This window comes from Ursus arctos, unplaced genomic scaffold (genome assembly GCF_023065955.2).
Source record: "Ursus arctos isolate Adak ecotype North America unplaced genomic scaffold, UrsArc2.0 scaffold_33, whole genome shotgun sequence".
Lineage (NCBI taxonomy): Eukaryota > Metazoa > Chordata > Mammalia > Carnivora > Ursidae > Ursus > Ursus arctos.
Genome location: NW_026623019.1, coordinates 23,008,231 through 23,027,571, shown reverse-complemented (window position 1 = coordinate 23,027,571; position 19,341 = coordinate 23,008,231). Strand labels below are relative to the sequence as shown.

At 42.3% G+C, this 19,341-nt stretch overlaps 1 protein-coding gene across 1 annotated transcript in view; it reads left to right on the top strand.

Annotated features, from left to right (window-relative positions):
* The first annotated feature begins 1,307 nt into the window (after positions 1-1,307).
* The window catches only part of SLC28A3 (solute carrier family 28 member 3), a 52,154-nt gene continuing 34,120 nt past the window's right edge, over positions 1,308-19,341 (top strand). Inside the window, exon 1 of the mRNA XM_026518839.4 lies at positions 1,308-1,793. Coding sequence (XP_026374624.1) covers positions 1,716-1,793 — 78 coding nt within the window. The 5' untranslated portion in view covers positions 1,308-1,715. The remainder of the gene's footprint in view (positions 1,794-19,341) is intronic.

Genomic DNA, 19,341 nt, shown 5'->3' with positions numbered 1-19,341 from the left:
AATTTTACTCATGGACACTGAAATTTTAACTTCCTATAGTTTGTATGTGTCATGAAATACCTGTTCTTTTGATTTTTTTCCAACCATTTAAAAAATCTAGAAACTGGGGCTCCTGGGTGGCACAGCGGTTAAGCATCTGCCTTCGGCTCAGGGCGTGATCCCGGCGTTACGGGATCGAGCCCCACATCAGGCTCCTCTGCTATGAGCCTGCCTCTTCCTCTCCTACTCCCCCTGCTTGTGTTCCCTCTCTCGCTGGCTGTCTCTATCTCTGTCGAATAAATAAATAAAATCTTTAAAAAAAAAATCTAAAAACTAGTCTTAACTCTTAAGCTACATGTATAAAAATAAGCAGTGTGGGGCACCTGGGTGGCACAGCTGGCAAAGCAACTGACTCTTAGTCACTCTTGGTTTCTGCTCAGGTCGTGATCTCAGGGTCATGAGATCGAGCCCCGCATAGGGTACTGTGCTCAGCGGGGAGGCTGTCTGAAATTCTCCCTCTTCCTCTCCCTCTCCCTCTGCCCTTCCCACCTCCTCCCCACCCCCCACTCCCATGTCCATGCTTTCTCTCTCTCTCTCACTCCCTCTTTCAATCTCTCTAAAATAAATAAATAAACCTTCAAAAAAAATAAACAGCGGGCTGGGCTTAGCTCTTGAGCTATAGCTTGCTGCAGTAAGTGGTAGGACCAGAACTTGAACCCAGGCCATGTGTTTCCAGTGAGCTCTTAATCATTCTATAGTCTATATCATGATAATGGTAAATCGTGCTCTTTAGAGAAAACTCAGCAAAGTCTGAAAGAGAAAATAAGAACCACCCATAAAACCACAACCCAGAAATAACCATTAGTAATATTTGATATTTTCTCCCATTCTTTTATCTACACTATGATGTAGTATTCCCTTTATTAATGCTAACTTTTCATTTATCATAGCATATTTCACATTACCACAGAAGCCCACAATTGTAGCTCATTTGAAATGTACTAAGGGAAACTGCTATTTTGAAAGAATCCTGTAGCTAATAATTTCCTAAAGTAAAGAATCCTTTTATTAAGTGAGCAGTTGGTCACATTCCATTTATCTGCTGCCTATTTGCATTTCTCAGATCAATTTTTAAAAGCAATCCAGTCTGCAGTCAGGGATGTAGTAAAAAGGCTTCCGAATCATCTAGACATGAATTTGACTTCTCACCGTCCCTTTCCTAGCCAAATGACCCTGAGCTAACTATTAACTTGACCACACCTCCGTTTTTGCTTGTACTAAAGATAAACCAAGACCATGATATACAAAGTACTGAGCGCGGACCTAGCACAGAATAGTGGTCAGTTGGTAACAACCAGCCGTTCCATTCCTTGCCCCATCCCCCACGATTCCTAGTCCCCACCACCACCCACAGGAAATAGATTATTTCCGTCATGACCATTGAGAGAGCATCCTTTTCTGTTCTGTGCACTGCAAGAGTTTTCCCGAGTAAAAATGGGCCAGCCATCCTAGGGCTAATCAGGAAGGTTAATGAAGGCGTGGACCCAAAGCCGCCACCCCATCCACCTATGGCTCCTGCTCCGCCCCAACAGACTCAACGTTTGCAGTCTCCGAGCCCAGGTTCCCACAAACAGCAGGTGGCATTCTGACATCAGCAGAGGCTGCGATTCTCTTCAGAGCTACCGAGGAATCTCTAGAGCCGACGTCTGAAAAGAATTCAGAGCCCAGCCAATTCCATGAGCAGCAACGACGGTGTGGAGCTGAAGAGTATGACAGCCCCCCCAGGTGAGGGCTACAGCAACACCGGCTTCCAGGTGAGTGGACCTTTTATCTTGTGTTTAAGACCGAGTCAATGGAAATAATGGTCTCTCTAACCACCTTGGCAAGTTTCTGAACGAAAGCAGCAGGGGGTATTGAAACGCAATAAGATTTTCTCGGGAAAGTCTTTAAACCTATTGTTTTTCCCTCCTTGGCTTCTTCGTGGGCTGACAAACCTGAAAAGTCTCTTTTAATCGAACTTGTTTTGATCCCTGACTTGCCCTGTCACTTAGAAACAAGACTATCTTCTCCGGCTTTTGTTTTGGGCTCACAGGCCCTGCCAGTATTTTCCAAAGAGCTGGTAAAACAGAGAGAATGGGGAGAATCCAAATCCTGGATGTAGCGAGCACCTGAGGGGTTCTTTCTCTTACACCAGGTCCCAAAGCCCCTGTCCAATGGTGGCCTGGGTGCCCGCCCCAGTGCAGCCAGGTTATGCAAACAAGTCTCATGTCATCAACCAAAACTCACTGAGTGATTAATGCCTCTGACCTCGGGGCTGGGTGCTGCGGAGACCTGGAAGGAGTCCTGTCCCAGGGAAACACTGGGCTGCTCTGACTGGTTCTGGGATAGGGATTTTTCAGGGATGTCCCTAGCTGTGTTTCCTTCCTAAAGCTGACACAGGAGCCCACACAAACAGGTGTCAGAAACCTTTTGGAATTCAGGGTCACCATAAAGGCAAAACAAACTTTTAGACCCTAGCAAAGAAAGGAACAAGGAAGGTAAAAGGGCTTTGGCATAAGTCCTAATTCTTCCACCCACAAATTACTGTAACTTCCTCGAGCTTCAGTTCAGCTGTTACACAGTAGTCGCAGTGATCATCTCATAGGTTACAAGTGTAAGGGAAGAAAAGTCTTACCCTCTCCCCCCTTAGATTCAGCACCTGAGGTTTATGAATTAAACTGAGAAATGGCAGATTAACCAGAGAAGGCATACAAATTTTACCAACATTTTTTATGTTATGTTCATGCAATTTCACAGAAAAGAAGTGAAAAATTCAAAGAAGCTGTAAGACTCAGGGGTTTATATATCATTTTAACAAAGAACAAAAAATTGTGGAGAAGTGATCAGACAAAAAAACACAGAGAGAGAGCTTAGGCTTTAAGGGCCAACAGGCTGTGGGAAAGTGACTAGGAACTATATGGGGGAAACTAATGGAAGGTTAGGTTTGATATGAGGTTTATGCCATCTTATCCCAGTACCATTGCTGCGTCCAGCGACAAGGGTTGTTGTCCTCTTTCTATGATGGGAGACGGGACACCTGCACAAGGGAAAGTCGTGCCCTGCTTCTAGACAGAGAGAGGAAGACCGAAGAGCTCTTTCTGTGTCTGCTTTTTCTCAATTGCTTTCAGCTCAAAATAACTCTCATGCCCAGGTGGTATATTTTGGGGTGGCATATCCGGATTCCCTTCATAAGGGTTAAATGAGAAAAAAGCATAAGGCCGAGGGCCTTTTATGGTTCAAGAGAATGGAATGGGATAGAGTCAAAGTGAGTATGACAGCAAGACAAAGGTGACTGCAATGGAGGGAGGTCCATGTCACCAGCAACTGGCAGCCCCGTCAGGGAGAAGGACACACATCCACTAAAGATAGCCCTGTCTTCTATCCCTCCTTCTCTTCTTTCAAAACAAAGCATCTCCAAGGCTTAAACCCAGCAGAATACCACACACCAACACCAATTAGCAGTGACCAGGTTATTTCTTCCAACACTTGCTGTTTGACAAGAATTTCCAGAGACACGTATTTACTCAGCAAAACCATTAACGCCTCCCAGATAAGACCACTATTGGAAAGGGATACCAATTCAAGAAGGTATAATACACTATTCTTGCCCTCCAGGAGCAAAGCAGGCAGAAATCAATAAGCAATTGTAATATGTTATAAAACAAAAACAAAATACAATGCTAGAAGTTGGCCCCAAGTGCACTGTAAATACATATGCGAGTGGAGTTGGGCTGACCTGGGAGTCTCTCAGTTAGGGCTTAAAGGGTGGGCAGGGATTTCCCAGTTGAACAGGGAGGGGTGTCAGCAGAGCACTGCAAGCAAAACTGTCTGCGCAGGCCCAGGAGCCTGAAGAATATGCGTGCTCAGGAGAGAGAAGATGAGGAGCTGGGGCTGGACAGGGGCAGGCTGGCCCCAGATCACACGGCCTCCCTGTGTGCTAAGCCATTGGGAAAGAATCAACCAGAAGTTACACTATCAAGTTATTAAAGTACTCTGCTAGCCCTGCTGAGGGTGCACAAAATGGAAAGAGATTAGTGTGTGGTTGGGACAGCGTTTAGGAGGTTAGGGAGATAATCACAGCGGACACCACCCGTGGGCAGAAGTACCCATACTGGTAGGAGGCCCCCTCAGCCACGGAGCTAGCATTGAGTCAGAGTGAGGTAAGAGCGGCTCTGACAACCAATATTTCCATTTTTTCCTCTGTAAGGTAGGATAATAATATCATATCTTGGGGTGGAGAGAATTAAATGAGCTAATATATGTTAGGGGGAAAAAGTATGTAATATTTGTTTTTAAAAACTGTGCAGTCTTAGTTCGTTCAGGCTGTGATAACAAAATACCACAGACTGGGTGGCATACACACAGAAATCTATTTCTCATAGTTCTGGAGCCTGGAAGTCCAAGATGGTGGCCCCAGCAGATTCGGTGTCTGGTGAAGGCCCACTTCCTCATGGACAGTAATCTTCTTGCTATGTCCTCACACGGCAGAAGGTGCCAGGGAGCTCTCTGGAGTCTCTTTTATAAGGACACTGGTCACCTCAAAGGCTCCACCAATACTGGCAGATTGGGCATTAGATTTTCCACCAGGACTTTTTTGGGGGGTGGCGGGGAAACATTCAGACCATAACAAGTGCCTAGCACACAGTGTGAATGTAATCACAGTAGCTCTTGGTGCTCAGCAGGTTAATGACTGACAAATCAACATTTCTAGCTTGAGAGCTCAACTTAGAAGTGATTCCCTTTATGTAGCTGGGAAATCCAGAAGTAGGGTTGGAGCAAGGAAGACCATGAGTTCATTTTAAGGCCTGTTGGATGAAATTAGGGTGATTCCCTACCCCTTAGACGAAGATGGAGAGGAGGCAGGAAGCTCTAGGCATGGGCACACACTTGGAGTCTGGAAGGGGACATCATGCTTTTGGGGGGCGTTAGCACAGTGACGAGCCAGTGGCATGAATGAGACCAGCAGGAGGGAAACCTAGGAAGCCCCAGTGTTTATGGAGCTGGGAAGTTGGAGCAATCAGAGAATGAAGCAGAGAGACCATGGGGAGAAAAAGAGGGGAGCACCACCAGGAGAGAGAAGCGTCTGGGGGAGCCAAGGAAAAAGAGAACCACAACGTTGGCAGCAAAGACAAATTCATTTTGATTTGCCAACCAAAACGTCACTAACGACTGGGGTGGGGATGGGGGGCAGTTTGTGTGATGAGTGGGAGCTGAGAAAAGGGGAAAATAAGGTGGAGAGCAGAGCCGCGAAGAGAGAGCCAGGCTCCAGAGAGGCAAGATTGGGGCTGTAGACAGGGGGCTTTTTTATTTAAAAAAAAAAAAAAAAGGAAAATTTTCATTGTGAAATATAACATGCAGAAAAACACACAAAATCAAATAGACAACTTATTATAAGGTGCCATCCACATCAAGAAACAAGACATCACCATCCCTCAGCTCAGATGGCCCAATCCCGCACATCTGCAACAACTGCCCCTCGCCCCTAGGGGTGACAATGATCCCAACCTTATAGTAATTACTTCCCTGCTTTGTTTAATATCTAACTTATAATTATGAATCCCCAAGCACTGCTTTTGCCTGTTTTTAAACTTAATGTAAATAGAATATTACAAGAAAATTATTTGCTTATTTTAAAACATTTATATGGAAATTGGGCGAGAGGAATCATTTTGTATCTGACTTCTTTTGCTCAGTTTTGTATTTCTGAGACGCAGCCATGCTGTTGCATGTAACTGGAGTTCATCCAATTTCATTGATATACAGTATTCTCCATAAACATTGCACAACTTCTCTATTCTACTGTTGGTGGACATTTATGTCTTTAAGATTGGAGCTTTTAGAAGCTTCTACAAACAAACTCAGCTATAAATACTCTCAGACGTGTCTCCTGATGCATATGTAACAATTTTATTTGGCACTGTATTTAGGAGTGGAATTGCTAGGTCACTGGGAATGCATATATATTTTCAACACTAGTGATATTGCCAAACTGGTTTCCCAAGTGGTTTTACCACTTTACACTTCCATCCACAGAGTGTGAGTTCCTTTTACTCCAGAGCCTCACCAATGTTTATCCGGCTTTTTAATTTCAGTGATTCTGGTAGATGTATAGTAAGTAGTGTGACATTGAGGTTTCATTTTCATTTTCCTTTCTTATTGGCCACTAGATGCCAACTTTATGAAATAACTTGTCAAGTCTCTCGCCCGTTTTCTCTACTGGATTTTGTCTTTTTCCTACTGATTTGGAAAGAGTCCTTTAAATGTTCTGAATACAAGCCCTCTTTCATTTATACGCTTTCCAAATGCCTTCTACCACTTTTAAGCTGTCTTTCACTCTTTAGTAGTTATGCACAAAAGGTAATTATATTGTGGTTCCATTTTTCAAGTGTTTCTGTTGTATATATTCTGTTTATATAGTCATCTTTTTCTGCCCTGCGAGATCATAAAGATACCCTCCCATATTTTCCAAAAGCTCGTCTCTGCCTTCTACAGTGAGGATTCTAGTCCCCCTGAAATGAGATCTTATGTATAGTGTAAGGTGGGCATCGAGTTTTTGTTTTTCTACATGAGTATCCAATTATTTCAGCATCACTTTAAAAAAATATATTTTCCCCACTTGACAAATACCACGTTTATCAAGTGTCCATATTTAGGGTAAGTCTTCTTAGAATAGGGCAACTGAAAGCTTTTTCCAAACTCCAAGTTGGCGGAAGGACCCAGAGAAGAGGGAGTGGAAAGTTGACAGCAAGAGAGGTCAGATAAAGCTCAGGAGTTCTAAGTGTGAAAATTCAGGCAATTTTTGAAGGAATACTTTTATTAAAGGCTATTCCTTAGAAACCCAGCTGAAGTTGCCTCCTGCGTATGAGTCAGCATCGATTTTTCCACTGGTAGCCCTCAGAACCACAGAGCCCATGCTCGCTCTGAAGTCAGCTGGGTGGGACCCACGTATGCGAGACCCTAGACAGGACTAGATGGGGGATGTGCCTCCACTCTGCACACAGAGAAAAGCTGACCTACTCCTTGAATTGCCTGGTGAGCCAGTCCAGTTTGAAGGGTTTGTTCAGTGGAGGTCAAAATTTGGGAGGTCATCTAAGTGCAAGAATATTCGGCACAGGCCATTTGAATCGAGAAGTTCTGAGGTTGGAAGTAATTACGCAAAGCAAAGAGGAAGAGCATTGTTTCTCTCTAACCCCCTGAGGGACAGCCACATGAATCACACCAGGTGGTTGAGTAGGTTTCCACTAACTCAACTTGGGGACAAGCTTGGCCAGAACTATGGAGATGCTTTTCTTCCCCACAAGTGAATTAAAACACAGAAAACACATGACAATAATTGCCTTTGTGAAGGAAGTTAAAAAAAAAATCCTCTCTCTTCCTCAAATCAGATCATACCTAGACTTATTTCTAACAATCTAGATGGCTAGAACCCAAGGCACTTCCATGACACCTCAGAGGGGAAGGATATAGGGATTTAGTTTTTTACTTTACTCCACAGTCCCTTTATTTACATATTTTTTTCACAGTTTCTTAGTTTAAAATGGAGATGGTAGCACCTACTGACCCATTTCATCCAGACATTGTTGATGTTGATGCGAAGCCAGCCCTGGATGACCAACTGTCAATGGTCAAAACGAAAAAAATCAAAAGTGGGAATATTTAGAATTTTACATAGAACAGATTATTGTGAGCAGGAGACCCAAGTCTCCACCATGCTGCAGAAGTTTGGGATTCTGTCTTCAGATTGCAGATTAAGACAGACATAGTACTGTACGATTTTCACTCAAAGCTGGGATCTGGATTTGGAGGCATCTAATTCTACTCCACACGTGGGCTAAGGTGTTTGACCCAGAAGCCGCTTATAGCCTTAGCATGCCTAATTGTTCTTCCTTTTTCCTGGAAGGGAAATTTTAAAAAAGAGGGAGAGAAAAAAAAGAAAAGAAAGGGGGAAAAAAAGAAAAAGATGGTATGTATGTCTTATGTCTTCTGGAAGTAAATAAAGACAGAGGTTTCTTAGAAAAATGCTATGAGTCACATGGTTAGAGAGCCTCCTGTGGGTGTTCAGAACAAAGTAGATGATGACCAAGAATGGTTCCACTGGGAAGCAGGGAAATGTATCTGAAGACTTCTCAATGTTCCTTTCAGTCTCCTGGTTCTGTAAATTCAAAGCTTTGTTTGCTTTCCCTCCAAGAGTCAAAACTCTTTGATATAGAGCATGACATTTGTTGATTCAACAAAAATTTATTGACACTGCCAGGCATCATGCAAAAAGCTGGAAACAGCTACCATTTGGTTAAAATTAGTTAGCAGTGGCAAACCAGCACAACGGTAGTTTGTAAAAAGCGCTATTCGTAACACGAGAAGGTGGTCTCACCTAGATTGGGAGGTGGGGAATATTTCCCAAATGTTCCCAATGAATACTTACAGGCTTGCTTGTTTTCATTCATTCATTCAACTATGTGTGTGTGTGTGTGTGTGTGTGTGTGTGTGTGTGTGTGTGTATTATATATAATTTTTTAAAGTGTATTTATTTATTTGAGAGAGAGAGCGCTGGGGGCAGGGAGGGGCAGAGGGAGAGACGGAGAGACAGAGAGAATCTCAAGCAGACCCCCCCTGAGTGTGGAGCCCTCCACAGGGCTCAATCTCACAGCCCTGAGACCATTACCTGAACCGAAATCAAGAGTCAGGGCCAACAGGTACCACTCAACAAATACATATACGGGCACCTACTCAACGGGTACCAGGCAGAAGGAACTACCGAGTAAGGCACAAATAACTCCCTAAGCTACCATGTCAAAAACTATTTTTTCCCATATCACACTATGTGGAGAAGCTGAGACCCTGAACGGGAAGGCATGAGATGCATGCGCAGAGAGACAGAAAAGAGAGAGCCAGACAGGACGAGAGGCCAGTTCTGATTCACCTCAAGGCTCTTCACTGATTTCAAAACCTTGGTCCCAAAAATCTAAGACCAATGATAAGTTTAGGTTTAAAATTGAGTTTCTATACTCTGCAGACACAGGAACATTCTAGAATAAACTATCCAGCCATTATAAGGAGTGGTAATCAAAGTAATGGTATCAACTCCTCCATGAAACATGGTCAGAAAATAGCCCATGAATGTGAGGCAAGGCTTTTTGCGCCATGAGAAAGGGTCAGCCACAGTTTAAAAGGGCCAAAACAGGCGTATCTGCTCCCCTCTGGACTACCTAGTTGCCTTACTCCCTCCACCTGCTCAACTTTGGGAGCATAGCATAGTTCCAGACAGCACAATCTACAAAGTTGTGCTTTATACCACCCCCTCCCCCCACCATGGGTCCTACTTCCCTCCCTTTGAATTATATTACTTTTTACAACTTTTCTAGCTTTTAAAGAAGTTTTATTTTTCTAACTCAAATTATTGCATCCTAGTTTCTCCTCCACTTGAGTCCATTGGTTTAGAAACATTTGCAAGCAGGAAGTTGGTTAGAGGGCACTGGTCTAACTTGCACCATCAGGAAGGTCTGAAATAGAAATTACTTAATTGAGGGCCAAACCCATGCAGATAGAGTAGGTGGGAGCAAAGGTCTTGGTCCATGGTATGTTGGATCCAGCAAGGAAGGGAGAGAGAGACGAAGACGCACACAAGAACAAGAGACATTTCCAGGAGCCAGCAAAAGTAGGCTTCCTGTTGACCCACATGGCTACTTCCTCATTCCTCCTCAGAGCATGAGGCCTTGAAGTCAGAGAAGAGGGAAGAAAGAAGTAGGAAGGAAAGAATTTAAAAGGCACAGGTGGAATAAGAGGCTGTCTGTAATGGTCCAAGAACTGACTACTGCATGTGACTTTGACCTTGGCTGGAGATAGTAAGCGGCCCCTTCTTAAGGAGGAAGTAGAAAGTGAAGAAAGGGGTGAGCTTTTGGGAAAACCCACACTGGGGTGGGGTGGGGTGGGGGGTTAGACACAGATCCTAAGGTTAAAAGTCACATACTGAATCATTACGAGGAGAGCAAAACATAGGTTCTTTGGGTGAAGAGTTGAGGCTTCAGAGCCAGACTGCTAGGCCTACCGTTTAGGCAAGTTACCTAACTTTCACTTCTATTTCCCCATCCAAAAATAGGTTCTAATACCCTATATCACAGGACTAGCACCTAGCAAATGCTCAAGTATCAGCAACCATTAACCAAGCCATTCAGTTGGGGATGCTATTTTGTTGCAGGGGCCAAATGAAACTTTGAAATCCAGGTGTGAAGTCTGCCTCTTTGTATAGCAAACACTGGAGTCTACTGATGGGAAACTATGGAAGATGTCAACAGGCAACTTTCAATCATTTTAATGTCAACCAAATGTGAACCTCAAGCCCCTTGTGTCCCTGCACTGAGAGATCTTGGCTCCCAGTACCTCTGTCTCTTCAAAAGGACTTTATAAATTTATTTTTCAAATATTTGGTTCATTACGATCCATTTCTCATTTAGTCAAATGCATCTCTAAAAAAAATTTATTCCATGTGTTTCTAATTAATTTATATTCATTCAGTCAGTGCTCTTTGGAAAGATGTGCTCGATAACCAAAGTGATTTTAGGAATCATCAAAAAGCAACATTTTTTCAAATGTAAGAACATTCAAATGTAAGAACATTCAAATGTAAGAACATTCAAATGTGTATGGCACCTCTGTCTCTTCAAATGGACTTTATAAATTTATTTTTCAAATATTTGGTTCATTACGATCCATTTCTCATTTAGTCAAATGCATCTCTAAAAAAAATTTATTCCACGTGTTTCTAATTAATTTATATTCATTCAGTCAGTGCTCTTTGGAAAGATGTGCTCGATAACCAAAGTGATTTTAGGAATCATCAAAAAGCAACATTTTTTCAAATGTAAGAACATTCAAATGTGTATGGCACACTGATGTATTCTCTTTAATGCCTCACTATCAACTGTCTGGCATGAAATAGTCTGGTTCAAGGTAAAACTAATACTTAGAAAGTGACCATGATTTCCCAAAATAGCACAAGAGTAAGGCAGGCCCAAGAAACCAAGGCTTCATCCTGGAGGTGATTCAGGCTTTGGCACCAAATGCATTTTCATGAAAAAAGAGATCTATTGTCACCCTTGATTCCTTTAGACAGACTGGAGATTTACCTACTAAAAACAAATCAGAGAAGGAAATGAGAATAAGAAGAATTTTAGTTTCAACTGACAGAGTCAAAAGGATTATATCCTTGTTTCTTTCTTTTTTCTCAACTGTAAGAACACATTTAGCTGTTAAGAACATTTCTGTTCCCCCATGACTAAAGGGGTTGCATCTTTGGAATTTCAGACACAGCTAAGTTCATTCTAATTAATCTATAAAAGCATTACAATGTGTAGGAGTTGAACTTTTTAAGTCTTTATCATGACTATAGTAAAATAATTAACTGTGTGACTTATGGTTGACAGCTTCTCTTCTAAATTCCCTGAGAACAGGGACCATATATGCAGTGCTCAGCAATAGCATTCTCTAGCCCATAGTAGATGCACAAAAAAGTTATTTGTTAGAGGGCTGAATGAGAATGTCTAAGACAGAACCCCGAGGAACTGTATGTAACATTAAGGATTGAGTAGCAAGGCTGATAAGGTAGAGGAAAGGGAGAAATTTGGGTGGGAGGAGGAAACTAGCAATATGTGATATCACAGAAGCCAGGGACAAGAGTATTTTAAGGAGGAAGTGGCCCATTATGTATGATGAAAACTGGATTTAAGGATATGAAAACCATCCATGACTTTGGCAAGGGTGATTTCCATGGAGCAGTAGGAGTGGAAACCATATTGGAATGGGTCAAATGCCAAATGAGGCAAGAAAATGGAACCTTAGTCCATTTGGGCTACTACAACAAAACACTACATGCTGGGCAGCTTATGAACACAGACATTTATTTCTCACGTTTTGAAGGCTAGAAGTCCAAGATCAAGACACTGGCATGGCTGCGTTCTAGTGAGGGCCCGCTTTCTTGTTCACAGCGAATGCCTACTCCCTACGGTCCTCATGTGGTGGAAGGGGCTATGATCTCTGTGGGCCTCTCTTGTAAGGGCACTACTCCCATTGCTGAGGGCTCCACCCTCATGACTTAAGCACCTCCCAAAGGACCCACCCCCTAATACCCTCATCTTTGGGGGTTAGAATTTCAACATGACGAATTACAGGGACACACAAACATTGACCATAGCAACCCGTAAGTTCAAACAGAAGACTGATTTTTAACAGGAGCAGAAAGGATATTTATCTATGAATTCTCGGTTTCACAGCAATAAAAAATTGATAAAGATGCAAATATCAGAGAAGCGAGGGAAGGAAGTGTTAAGTATAGTAGTGTTGGGGGGAGTGCAGAGCATTGTGTCTGGCCCAGTAAGTAAGCAGTCCGGGCATTGTCATGTTATTGTTCTAAGGATAGCTTGTCCACGCTGAAATCACACATTATCAAACACAAACTAAGAGATGCACTAGGTGGAAGACAGACGGGGAAACCTTCTACCCAGACCTGAGAGGGAGAGAGCACGTTCCATTCCACAGACCAAGAGGAGGCAGACCTGCTTGTTTGAAATGGATGTGAAAGATGCAAAAGAACATTCACTTCATTGAGTTAATACATACAAGTAGAGAAAAAACTTGATATCTGTTGCAAATACTTCCAAATATAATTTACTTCCATGGCACTGAAATTAAGGTAGTTGCAAGAACTTGCTCCTGGACCTTGTTGGGGGTTTTTTCTTGTTCTTTAAGGTGTTCATAAAGATGCACATACACTATCACAAATTAATTTTAATATGTTAATTAACTAGATTTCAATACGACTGGCTCCCTTTCGGTATTATATATTTAATTTTATGTATCTTAAAACATTCTGAAAGGAGTCCATAGGGTGCACTTACTGTCCTGATTTGGGACACTTTCCCAAAGTCACACATAACTTCAATCACTGTAGCAGAATTTAATCATAGCCCCAGGGAGGTTAGAAATGTACCTTTAGGGGCGCCTGGGTGGCACAGCGGTTAAGCGTCTGTCTTCAGCTCAGGGCGTGATCCTGGCGTTGTGGGATCGAGCCCCACATCAGGCTCCTCCGCTGTGAGCCTGCTTCTTCCTCTCCCACTCCCCCTGCTTGTGTTCCCTCTCTCGCTGGCTGTCTCTATCTCTGTCAAATAAATAAATAAAATCTTTAAAAAAAAATTAAAAAAAAAAAAGAAATGTACCTTTATTCTGGGAAATCTTGGGCCCTGCTAAAATTCAGAGCCCTATATTTAAAGGAAATAGAGAAGGGGCACCTGGGTGTCTCAGTCGGCTGGGCACCCTATTCTTGATTTCTGTTCAGGTCATGATCTCAGGGTCATGGTATGGAGCCCTGTGTCAGGCTTCCTGCTGGGCACGGAGTCTGCTTGGGATTCTCTCTCTCCCTCTCCCTCTGCGCCTCCCCACTGCTCTCTCTCTCTTTTTAAAAAGAAGGGGGAAAAAAGGCAATACAGAAGAATAGATATTAGGAACAACTTGCAGCCTTGGCCACAAATATTTCCTATTGAGGTTATAGAATTCAATAGATGTTAATCATATTATATTACTTATTGTTATTTTGGTCTTCATTATCCTTACTTTTGCCCATTTGATCTGTCATAGACTGAAAGAGTTCTATCAACCTCTTTCTAGATGTGTTTCTAGGTATTTCTCCCTCAGTTTCCTCTACGTTAATATATGCCATTTGTACACAGAAAGTCATGCTTCTCAGAGTGTGAGATTGTACCCTGACCATTGTTTCTTGGGAACACACTAATTGTTTTTTTTTTTTTTTTGATCCAGTATTCAAACTTGGTCAGTTAAGATCATGACTACTGCATGTTTTATCTTTCTGAGTCACTGGGTCATTTCCAGTACAGATTCTCCTCAATTTACAATGGGGGTATGCCCCCAACAAACCAATCGTGAGTTGAAAGTATTGTATCTCAAGAATGCCTTTCATCCATCTCATCTACCAAACATCATAGCTTAGCCTAGCCTACCTTAAATGTGCTCAGAACACTCACACTAGCCCACAGTTGGGCAAAATCCTCTAACACAAAGCCTATTGTATAACAAAGTTTTGAATATCTCATATAAGGTGCTGAATACTGTGAAGTGAAAAACAGTGGTTGAATGGGTACAGAACAGGTTGTAAGCATATCAGTTGTTGACCCTAGCGATGTCATGGCCAACTGGGCAAGTCCCAGCATCACATGCAAGGGTCATACTTCATATCGCCAGCCCAAGAAGAGGCCAAAATTCAAAATCCAAAGTACAGCTCATACTAAATGCACAATACTTTCACAACATCATAAAATTGAAAGACATCAGGGGATGTGAGTGTATGGTTGTGTTTGTTTAATATTCCCTCTAATTCAATCAAACCCATTGATCTGCCAGATGGGTTTATTTGTTCTTAGCTCCTCTCAGCGTATTTTATGTTGTTCTTTGTAAAAAATCTTGTCACTGTATGTTTGTGTATTTTTTTTATTTTTGCTTTGTTTCTTCTGAAGACATATTTTTTGTTTTAATGGTTCCTTTTATAACGAGCTTAAGATTATAAGTAATCACAAAATTAATATATTTTCTAACTTCTATTATTTTCTTTCCTTCTCTTTCACCACTTGATTTTAGCTGAATATATATTTTAGCATTTACCTTTCTCTCTTAAACACTGTTGCTTATAATCTCTTTCAGCTTCCAGAAATTAAAAGATAAACAAATTGGCATAGTCACCTACCTTCTACCTTTTCTTTCCCTTCTCCTTCAAGTAAGTTTTCTGAGTTTCTAAGTTTCCTACATTGGCAGGAGTTAAAATATTTATAATTTGTTCTGGAATCTTAATCCCTGGATTAAGGTTTTAATTTATTAAATAGATTCAAAACATACTATCATTCCTTTTGCCATAATTTCTCATTAATTTTTTTGTTTGGCTGAAGTTCTTCTTCCAGTCGTTTCTCCAAGAAAATCATGGAAACCGTAACCTATGAGTGCTTGCACGCTTCAATTTATTTTTTATAAATCTGATCATTATAAACCTTCCTCTGATTTTTCTCACTGGATATAGAACTGTGCCTTTCCTTACATTCCTATACTTAGGGATTCCATTTGCCCCTGGCTCACAAAGATCACAAGAGGAGAATGTTATCAGTGCTCTGTAGTCCTGCCTCCTCACACCCAATTCGAAGCTCCCTTCAGAGCATTCAGAGGTGACAGAGAATTGTGCCAGGCTGACCAGGTGGTTCCCCCTCACTGTACTGCTGCTCCTTAAGCCAGTCCATAATCCCACACAGGCCCACAAGAAAAACGGGACCATCTCAGGGAGGAACTATCTAACTAGAGCCCATGAACTACATTAAGGATTCTGTAAACCTGAGACTTGAGGCAGAAGGCCACCTAAGCCAAGAGGGTCACATGCATAGGCAAAGAGCAAAGGCTTCTGGGATACCGCCTTGAAAACGCAATCCTTCCAAAGCAAAGCCCATGCAATTTAGAGGAAACATTATAGACAGAATGGCCTTAAAAGAGTTGACATCTATAGATTTTTAAACGTACTAAATAAAAAATAAATAAATAAATAAATAAAGGGGGAGCTATGTTCCCCAAAAATGCAAAGAGATCAGATTCACCAAACAGATGTTGACTCTTCCATGCCAAATTTCAACCACAGAGAACAAAGTGACTATAAATGCCTGAAAGCCAGCAAGTTAGTAGCAAACTCAACCATAAAATTAATATAAAAGTCAACTGACAAAAGTCAATTACTATATGTGGCACTAGGTAGGTAATGAACGCTACACTCCGATACAGTGGTGAATACACCCTCAAGAAGCTAAGCTTGGATGTGAACCCAGAAATGACGATGGGACCCAGCCTTTTATCACAATGTAGCACCAATTAACATAGACAATTGGTCAATATTCCTGAAAGCAGTCATCCTAAGATTTATGGTGAGCCACTTCCTTTGATTTATTTATGTTGCTTTTTGGAATTTTAAGTCACTCTTTGAAATAGCTGCTCCAATCTTGTTCCATGCCATGTCCATAGAAATGGACACAGAAAGCTTAAATCAATCACTTGAAGCTTAAAAAAAAAAAATGGAGGTGTATTTCTGACACCTTCATTTAGGCATCCAAGGCATAGAGTATTAGAACATATAGTAACCTTCTTGCAGAGGTAGAGAAAGCAGTCCTGTACCATTTTGTCTCTCCTCGGTTGTAGAGTCACTATTTTAGCTGCACTGGAATAAGCCCAAGCCCCCAGGAATATATTTCCTTTGCAAAACAGTTTCCAAGCACTTCCGTGCCTGCCATTGTGTTATGCACATGGCATTCAGCAAAGAACAGGGGACAGAGAATCTGGCTTCTCAGCTTAGAGTCGAGGGGTAGAATATAGACTTATACAGATTTACACAGTTCCAAGTTTTCCAAAAGACATCATATCCCCATTTTTGCCACAGGCCTTAGGACTTGGACATCCATAGCAATTTTCCAGGCATCACTCCCCAGAATTTATCCCACTGACTGCTTCTAGGAAGATTGCTTTAAAGATGTACAGAAATGTGGAGATACATACATACATACATACATACTACATAGACAGACAGATAAAACATAATAAAACAAGCAACTCTGATCACCAATCTAAATCTGTTTTGGTGATATAAAGCCTTCCAGCCAATGTAGATTAGCAAACACTTCACAAAACTTGCTGTGAAGTGTCAAGCTCTAGAACCGGGTAAAGATCTCCACAGCAACTCCTCAGAGTCCTTATTGACATCGTATTTGCCTGATGGGCCGTTCCCATCTGTCATAAAGCAACATCACCTATCAGGATGAAAGTCTCTCCAGGGCTGAAGGTGTCTGTTCTCGCCCCTGGCTCAAGCCCGTCAATGTCCCCTTGGCAAGGCCAGTCATACAGTCAGAACACACCAGGCCAGAGCAGTTTCTGTAAAGAAGAATGGCTCCCCGGTACAGTGAAACAGTCTGCAGCATAGACACCCCAATCACAAAAACTGAGAAATAGAAGCCACATGATGCAATCAGGGCCACCGTGGGAGGGGAGGGAGACCAAGTAAGCAGAGCAGACACGCTTGCAAGAGAAAGCGCCAGACTAATCATGGAGACAAGACTTGTCCACAAATGCAAGTGCCCACTCCTGCTATTAAAGGAGAGTATCTACTTAAAACCAGTCTGTAGGGTGGGAGTTCCACTATCCTGTTTGAGAAATGACCACCAAAGTCTAAAGTTGAAAAGTGGCCACAAGCATTTCAGGAATCTTCCAGCACCTCTGTCATTTCTATCTGGTGTTGTGTTGTTGTTGTCGTTGTTTTTTTGAGTGTACACAATGTAACACAATGATACACAATGTCACACTAGTTCCAGGCGTACAACATAGGGATTCTGCATGTTTCTATATCACGCTGTGCTCACAAGTGTAGCTACCATCTGTTGCCGTACAACCCTATTGCAGTACCATTGACCCTATGCTGTACCTCTTACGCCTGTGACTTACTCATTCCATAACTAGAAGCCTGTGTCTCCCTGTCCCCTTCACCCATTTCATCCATCCCCCACCCTCTCCCCTCTGGCAACCAGCAGTTTGTTCTCTGTATTTATGGGTCTGAGGCTGCTTTTTGTTAATTTATTTATTGGGGGGTTTTTTGATTCCATGTATAAATGAAATCATACAGTATTTGTCTGTCTTTGCCTGACTTACTTCACTAGCATAATACCCTCTGGGTCCATCCATGTTGTCCCAAGTGGCAGGAACTCATCTTTTTTTATGGCTGTGTGATATTCCATTCGCTATAGATATAGACCCCATCTTCTTTATCTATTCAACTACCGATGGACGTTTGGACGGCTCCCATGTCTTGGCTATTGTAAATAATGCTGCAATAAACGTAGGGCTGCATATATCTTTTTGAGTTTTTGTTTTTTTCAGATAAATATCCAGAAGTGGAATTGATGGATCTTATGATAGTTCTGTTTTTAATTTTTTAAGGAACTTCTATACTGTCTTCCAGAGTGGTTGTACCAATTTGCATTCCCACCAACAGTGCACAAGGGTCCCTTTTTCTCCACATCCTTGCAAACACTTGTTATGTCTTGTCTTTTTGATTCCAGCCATTCTGACTGGTCTTTTCATATCTGGAGTTCAAATCAGGTCTTCCTGATGGAAGGGGAATTTAATCTGTAGGTGTACCACTATCTTTTTAGATATTCCTGAGGCCAAAGGGTCCTGGCCCAAGGTCCAAACTCTAAGGCGTGATACAGTTTGGGTTGGACAGTGAGTTCAGATCCTATCTCGACTCTTCTGGTTGTATAACCTGAGTCATACAATCTGCTCATCTTTACCTTAGTTTCTTCACCTGTCAAAATGGAGATCACAGGACTTTAAGGAGTTTATGCGTCTTGTACCTACTTCGTATTATATCAATGCAGGTGCAAAGAAAAGCAAAAACCAAAAGTAACAAGGAAGAAGCTTATTTCCTGCAGACCAAAGGTAGGATGTGAGTAGCATAGAACAGGAGTGGAAGCACTGCTCAAGGTTTGCAGAGACCCAAGTGCCCTGCAACTCACCAGGATGGGGCCCTCGCATTCATGGCCTGGCTGGAACCATCCACACACAAGGCAGCAGGACACAGGGAAAAATGAAAGGGACAAGGTGCACCTGCCAGCCATCCCTTAAAGAACATTCCTGAGCTGCCCCACTCAAGGCACCACATCTATGTATATTTCGATTGGCCAGAATCTAGGTATAGATGGAAATGCAGCCTCTTTTCAGGGTGGCTATATGTTCAGCTGTAATTCTATAGAAGGGAAATACCGCAAATAGATGGGGGGAATGGTCTCAGTAATTTCTTATATTTTAGAAGTCATATGGCTTAAAAACTGACTAAAAGGAATAAATTAATAATTTTTTAAAAAAAGAAAACCTCTAGGGGCGTCTGGGTGGCGCAGTCGTTAAGCGTCTGCCTTCGGCTCAGGGAGTGATCCCGGTGTTCTGGGATCAAGCCCCACATCAGGCTCCTCTGCTGGGAGCCTGCTTCTTCCTCTCCCACTCCCCCTGCTTGTGTTCCCTCTCTCGCTGGCTGTCTCTCTGTGTCAAATAAAAAAAAAAGAAAGAAAGAAAGAAAGAAGACCTCTGTCCACCTGTACTCCCTGCAACACCCATTGGGGATCTGTAGCTTTTCGAGCAGCATGGAAAGTGCAGGATCGAAGCCCAGACACAAGGGACTCCAGGCTCAAGGATCTGCCCTTTGGAGGATCTCAAGCCAGAACTGAGTACACCCAGCAAGTAACACTAACTAGA